At 37.4% G+C, this 7,600-nt stretch overlaps 1 protein-coding gene across 1 annotated transcript; it reads right to left on the bottom strand.

Annotated features, from left to right (window-relative positions):
- Positions 1-707: 707 nt before the first annotated feature.
- On the bottom strand, positions 708-6,020 carry LOC114471892 (uncharacterized). The gene is made up of 4 exons (XM_028460881.1): positions 5,039-6,020; positions 1,797-1,904; positions 1,656-1,693; positions 708-815 (listed from the first exon to the last, which is right to left on the bottom strand). The coding sequence occupies exons 1-4, from the start codon at positions 6,018-6,020 to the stop codon at positions 735-737; spliced, it is 1,209 nt and encodes a 402-aa protein (XP_028316682.1). The 3' UTR covers positions 708-734.
- Positions 6,021-7,600: the final 1,580 nt, after the last annotated feature.

Below are 7,600 nucleotides of genomic sequence, written 5' to 3'. Positions count from 1 at the left end.
ACTTTAATATAGATTTTTCTTAGTAAAAGTTAAAAAAAGTATAGTTAACTGGGTTTTTCTTTTGCTGAGTGGAGGCACCTTTAAAAAATATTTAGAAGCTGTAGGACTATTTCTTTGGTTTTTTGTATCTCCTGTTTACTATTTTATTTATTTATTACAAAGTAAGAGTACCCAGGACCCCGCCCATTGTTTACCACCAATCTAAATAGAATTAAAACAGTGGTTACCTGGGACGGGTGTTACACTTACTTAAAATCATCGCCCTAAATGAAAAAAAGGAATAAAAGATCATTTAAGACAATGTAATTTTCAAATTTTTTTTTAAATTGTATGTATGCAATTTATCAAACTGGTTCCAAGTACAATTAACATCAAACAAAAGGGCTGATATGTTCTCATTGTCACACACAGTCTTTTTACTTTGTTTAACTAAAGTGGTGCAGCATTAGCATTAGCAACACTTGCTACATCAGGGCTCTACACTAACTTTTCCAGTGGTGGCACTGGTGCGACTAACTTTCTCAGTTGGTCGCACCAGCACAGAATTTAGTCGCACCTTTATTTCCTTTCTTTGAGCGGGGGTGGGGGTAGTGTACAGCATAGCCATGCATGCTGATGAATAGTTGACTTAACTGGCCTACTGTAGTTTTGTATGAAGTAAAGACTGACAATGACTAGAGATATATTTGCTGTTTAATTCTTAAAGTGTGCTCTGAAGCTCCACAAAGAGGAAGTCAGACTTTCTTCCGGGCTGGAGGGCGGTGGTTAGCTGAAGATGTTTGACGCTGGTTAAGAACACCTTTCACATCTCCTTTCTGAACAAAAACAATAATACATGTGAGAAATATTAAACTGTTACATGGGTACTTTAAAATGATGCTATTTATTTATTATTTTACATTCTACAACTTTTTAGATCTATTATTATTGTTAATTACAGTGATTTATAATCAATATATTATTATTATTAGTTTGTGTCTGGCAACAAATTATTACTTGAATGATCACTTTGATATGGTGCTATTTATTTATTACTTTCAAATTTATATATTTTTTGTCTTTTAAAAGAACAATAATAATATTATTAATAATAATAATAATAATTATTGTTATTAGTTAATTAATGGATCATTGAAATAACTTATATGTATTGTTAATTTATTATTAATTAACTAATTAATAATAATAACTTTTATTTCTTAATTTATTAGTGAGGATGCGGGAGGCATCCTTGCTAGGCTAATGCTAGGCTAACACTATTGTTAGGCTAACACTAATGCTAGGTTAGTGCTAACATTGTTGTTTGGCTAATGCTAACTTATGCTAATGCTAGCTAATGACATTTATTGGTAACTAATGCTAATACTAGTTATAGCTAAGCTAATGCAGTGCAGCGCACCTGCATCTTCACTTGAATTTTCATGGGGAAATGCAAATATTCTAGTTTTTATTAGTTCTTATTTTGGGGTATACACCATGTAGAGAAGTTAGAGAAATGAGGAACTTTAAATTACTTATTACGTTTTTTAATCTGTACTGTAACTATAAAAACTCTTTATTTATTTATAAATAATTGTCCCTCTGTAATGATGCAATTCTTGTAAACCTTTGATTGAGTGTTTCAAAATCAAAAAGACCTTTTTAGAAGTACTTACACATGATGGAGTGGGTACAAAACAACGTTTCTGCACACCTGCAATGAAAAAAGAAGCAGAGATTCTTATTTTTCAGTTGAAATGTCATCATATAACATTTTAAAACTGTACATTGTTTTTTCTATGTATACAATCACTTACACTGCAGCTCACGATTGAGTCTTTCTAGAGAGAGGAGGATTTCCTGCTCCTCAAAGGAGATGTCGATGACTGGCTGCCTCTGTGTTTCAACACTTTCCAGGTCAGACCCTGTAAATCATACGCACATAGGTTATATAGCACATGGAATACTGGAAATGACATTGTATAACTTTATAGAATATATGTTAAGAATGTATATAGAGAAAAACCTTCCTACCTTCATTTCGAAAGTCCCAGCCGTCTATATTTGATGACTTGAGTTGCTGTGCATTCAGGTTTATTGGCTACAGGAAATAAAGAAAACATATTATTAATATTATTATTATTATTGCTATTAACCACAATATAGACTGTAGAGTATCAATGCAGATTATACAGCAATCATCTTTTATCACAACGGTGTCACGAAAATGTGATTGACTGATAATCCGAGGGTGACTTTCATGTCAGAATTTAGAATAATGAGCAATTGGTATATTTAAACTCTGATTTCATCAGTTCCTCATTTTATTATTGTTTGGTTTAAAGCGTTAATGTGTGTATTTTTGTTGCCATTTTGTGATCATTGTTCTGTGCTTTTGTGGTCATTTTGTACACTTTATTTGACTCACATTTGTTGTCAATTTAGGTGTGTTTTGGGGATTATTTTTGGGTGCTTTTGTTTTCATTTTGTGTATTTTTATTGTCATTTTGTGTATTTGACCCTCATTTGTTGTCCATTGGTGTGTTTTTGAGTTATTTATATATTTCACTGTCACTTTGTTTGTTTTTGGGGTCAATTTGGGCATTTACCCGTGGCCACCAGTTGCCCTTGTCTGTTCAAGGCCATTCACATGTATAAATGGGGATGTAAACAATAACAGTGAGCACATACAGAAGGTTTCTCCCATTTATTAAGTATGAAAACCTGCTCTGTAAAGTTGAGCCACAATATCTTGTCTTGAGAAGCGTTGCTGATCACTTTTATAAACAAAAATGCACAAAGAGGCTTCAAACCTGACTCTACAAGTTCAAACTCACCCACTGAGACTGACTAGGCTTTTGCAACTCAACACACACACACACACACACACAGTGGTGCCGCCAACCGGAATCCTGTACGCACTGTTCAAGGTGTGGAAGAAAAGTATAATTTAAAGGGTTTTTTTTATTGTTTGTGGGAGGGGATAATACAGTTGCATGTTTGTAATAGGCTAAACATGCTGAGTGCACCTGTTTTTTTAAGCCAATTATTTGAAGCCTAACATAAAGGCCAATGATTGTCATTTATGACATTAGGTTGCTTTCATGTGACATCACATTGCTGCATTGCGAGAGCGCAAAATTCAGATGGAGGGCAGGAAGTGAAGTAGCTTGAGAATGTGAAATAATCAAAATTCCCATGTTTTGTGTAGTTTACGGCTGCTCCAATCGTTCTAACCAAGAAAAGGAAAAGAGATTTTATAGAGAACCAAAGATTGTCGTTCACAAAGGTGACAAATTTAAAAAGCTCACAGAAAAAGTGGATTTTAAACTTAAGTCTGCGGTCAGGAGAAGAAGAATCTGCTAATGCCAGTGTTTGTAGCGGTTGTTAAGTAGGTAGCTTGTCATTAAAAACTCATTTTCTAAGTAATGATAATTGTTAGTATGTGACAAACAAACCTCTTGTATCCTTGACTGTCAGGCTAATGTTTGAAATCTAATCCTGGCAGCGCCACTGCACACACACACTTACACTGACATACAGGCATCTGCATGCATGTACCTGAGGGGTCAGATGTCTGTTCCCTGGAGGCCAAGGCTGAGTGCAAGGGTTTCTAAAGCCGCTTCCTGGTGGTTTATATCCTTTAGTTGATGTTTTACCTACAAAAAAAAAAAAAAAAATTATTTCAAATTGTTAGTACCTCGAGTTTCCAAAAACAAAACTATAAATCATTGAATATGTTTGTCAGTATTGTGTTGAACTTGCTTGCAGTGAAGGCGTATTGTGAGTGCAGTCTAACAGGTGCTGCTTACATTATGTCATGCAATTCAAATTCCTAGAATCATTTTCTTTTTTACCTTAGGGGTCTTTTACTTTGAAAATGTTTTTTGTCGAACATCTACGAAAAATAGTAAAAAATGACACAAATGTGCCTAACGAAAACGAAATCAACCCAATGATGAGGATATAGATTTTAAAATAGGAGGAAACAAAAACAATAATACTGCATTTCTAAATTAATATTCTAAATATCATGATATCAGTATTGTATATAAAACAAACCAAGGCAATTGTGCAGTTACAGTAATACAATGTCCCACTCTGTACTATACACTACAAACTCACTGAGTTTATATACTCTCTACTATATATGACAAGTATGATTAGGATGATCGTTCCCACTGAAGTATATTTCCAAGTTTCCCAGGATGCATTTGGAACTTACGACGACAAAAACCTGAAGTACACTGAAGCTAAATATCTCTGTTGATTCTCCACTTTTGAAAGTTCTGAAAGCATTTTAAGTGAGAAAGTGACCAAAAAGAATATCAACATGTGCTCATTTGTTACATAAAACCTGCGTAAACACATTTAATGCCGACCCTCCATTGTTCTACTGACCAAGCTTCCGGTTAACTTCAAAACAAGAGCCCTATTTACAAAAGCGTTGAAATAAATGGTAAATGGACTTGATTTTATATAGCGCTTTATAACCACACTGAAGCAGGCTCAAAGCGCTTTACACATCAGCTCGATTACCAAATCACTCTCACATTCACACACCAGTGGGACAGGACTGCCATGCAAGGCGCTAGTCAACCAATGGGAGCAACTTAGGGTTCAGTGTCTTGCCCAAGGACACTTTGACACATTGTCAGGTACTGGGATCGAACCCCCAACCTCTCGATCAGAAGACGACCCACTACCACCTGAGCCACGGTCGCCCAAATAAACTAATGGAAGAAAAGAAGAGATTCTTTTATTTTGAAAAGGGGATGTTTGATTTTTAGCTTGAAGCCGATCCCAGGACCATTTTACTGTCTGTTCGCAATGCATCATGGGACTGTTGAGTATGACGAGTGTGTCTACCATGCATTCTTAAAAAATGTCCCAATATAGTTTACATCTGGGTATTTCTCGTGTACTTAATCTTTCCATACTATCTAATGTGAACACACACATACTAAATTTGACGTTAGACTTAGTATGAGTAGTTTCCAACACAGCCCTTGTCTGCTTTGCTTTTAGTTGTTGTGTAAATAACTAAGATATACTTTACCTTCCTTTGGCGTCAGGCCTCTACGAAGTCCTTGCCAGAGCTGAGTAACCTCTTCGTCTGTGGGAGTGAGCTGTAACTTCTTTGAAGATGTCTCTCTTGCTCTGCTGTGGGCGTCCTGGTGTAACGAGGTGTGTGGGGTCTTAGAGTTGTCCTCTGAGAATGTGGGGGTGAATGCTGATGGTAGAGGTGCATATGCAGCATGGCTTCTGTCTGCTGGGGTTACATATGATGCTTGAGCCGCACCATATGGAGCCTTTGGATCACATGCTGTCCATCCTTTCACCGCCCTCGTTCGAGGTGGTAGACGGGGAATCATGCACTTCCCTTTGCTTTTGGCAATCCGACTCAGCTCGGCGGCGGATTGAGGTCGTACCAGAATGCGCTTTGGTGTTGTGGAGGAAACAGGAAATGCTCTGGCTGCGGCGGCATGCTCTCTCCGGGGGACCTCAAGGCCAGCTCTCCTGTTGCAGTCCTGTGGCACCGTGACCTCATTTGTTTCATCTAGGACCAAGCTGACTTGAACCTCGACATCTGTCAAGGTATTTTTTGTACGGTGAGAAGCCGTGGAGTCTGCAAGCCTGGGAGCTCCTGGGGGTGTGGTCGCAAGTGGCTGGTGGTCCTCGTAGTCGTTTCTTAACTGAATAAATTCAGCCGACTTGTTGGAGTTCTGCTTCTGAGCCTCTTCCTCCAAATGCAGCCAACGAACCTTCTTTCTCACTGCATTGCTGCCTTCTGTTTTCTTAAACTTTGCTTCTGTTATTTCAATGCTGTCCCTTATTGTCTCTTGTTTTTTAAAGCCCAAATGTCCTGACTTTTTTTCAGATTGATTTATTTTAAGGATTCCTTTAGTGCACCCGACCTCATCCGATATATCCGAACATCCCCCTGAAATCTGACTCACGTGTGATTCCTCCTCAGGACCAGCAGCAGCGTCCGAGTGTGACTTCAACGTGCTCGCACTTTGTAGCGATTTTGAGTTCATTTCTGCTTGGGGTTGTAAGTTTGAAATCTTGTTGAGGTTATTGATGGATGCACTGAGGTATTGCTGCTGAGTTAACCGATGATGCTTCTCTTGTGCCTTTTGCTGATCGTTCTCTTCTTTTACAACATTGTTTGTCAGGCTGTTGTTCAGGAAGATATTTGCAGCCCTGTTTTGCGCTGTTGCCGGCTCTGCTGATCACCTACAATCCCATGTACTTTACCCTACGTCATCTCCGATACTTGCTGTTTGTTCCACTCTGAGAGCGGTTGTGTTCACGGCGCTCCTAAACAAACTAATGCATTTTGTTCTACAAATAGGAAATGTACCAATTACACAAATACATAATGCTTCAGAAACAAACACAGCATGTTTCACACATACAAAGAAGCATGTCTTCAAGTACAAAAGCAACAACATACAACTACAAAAAACTCGACTTTGGCCACTAATTTTCTCACTTTGCAGATCCACACATAAATGCCAGTAAATTTTCTAAGAAATGTCCTGTTTTTTAGTTTGTACTTAAAGGATTTTTTCCACTTGCTGTATTTGGTTGATTGGTGTGTTTTTTATTTGCAAAACAAAACAGTATAGCATTCGTTTGTAAACAATGTTTTTTGCAAACCACACTGAGTTTGTTAGTGAATCTTGAGTAAAACCCGTTTTATGCATTTGTGAGGTTTGACATGACTTTAGAACGGACACGGTACCTGTGGGCTGGGATCCTGTTCTGGTTTCGTTTTGTTCTGCTCCTGAACAACGTCAGTGTTGGACTCCACAGCAGAAGGCAATGGGTAATGATGGGACTTAGAAACAGTGGCTGGTTCGATAGGAATTAAGCTGCTTGATGAGAAAAACAAAGAAGAGTTATGGATTAATCAATCCATAATCAATCAAAAACTTTAGTGAGAATATTAGTACAACTGCTCACCTGGCTCTGATGGTTTCCATAGACATGAAGGAGGACTGGGAATGGGGCATATTGAAAGACCCTGTAATTTGTTTCATTGCATCGTCCAGATTGATGACCTTTCCACTGAAGGCTGGAATAGCTAAGAATAATAATTAATAAAAAAGAAAAGACATCAGTGAGTAGATATGCATGACAAAGTGCAAAAAACAGGTGCGTTTCGGATGCGACACCTGCAATTTAAAAAAAAAACTAAAATTAATCTTCCCAGTTTTTACAGAGGGATTCATTTTTAGATTGATTGAATGGTGATCAAGCCAATCATAGCCAGCCATTTGACAAAACCGTCATTCTGAGAAGGTAAACAAAGAGTTACAGTAACAGTGATGAGTAAAGTGTAAGTAAATTGGCAAAAAATTTGTAACAGGTGGCAAAAAAATGGTCCAAAAGTGGCAAGAAAAGAGTGAAAAGTGACTGAAATGGGCCAATAGCAGTAAAGAGTGCCAGAAAAAAATTGACAAAAAGAAGAAACGAGTGGTATGTAATGGCAAAAGGTACTTATATGGATGAAAATTGACAAAAATTGGATAAAAGTGTCAAAAAGAATTAACAAAAATGACAAACAATTAGGAAAAAGTAATATGTATTGACAAAAGGAAGCTAAAATTGA

Source organism: Gouania willdenowi, chromosome 11 (genome assembly GCF_900634775.1).
Source record: "Gouania willdenowi chromosome 11, fGouWil2.1, whole genome shotgun sequence".
Taxonomy (NCBI): domain Eukaryota; kingdom Metazoa; phylum Chordata; class Actinopteri; order Blenniiformes; family Gobiesocidae; genus Gouania; species Gouania willdenowi.
This window is presented reverse-complemented; position numbering and strand designations above follow the sequence as displayed.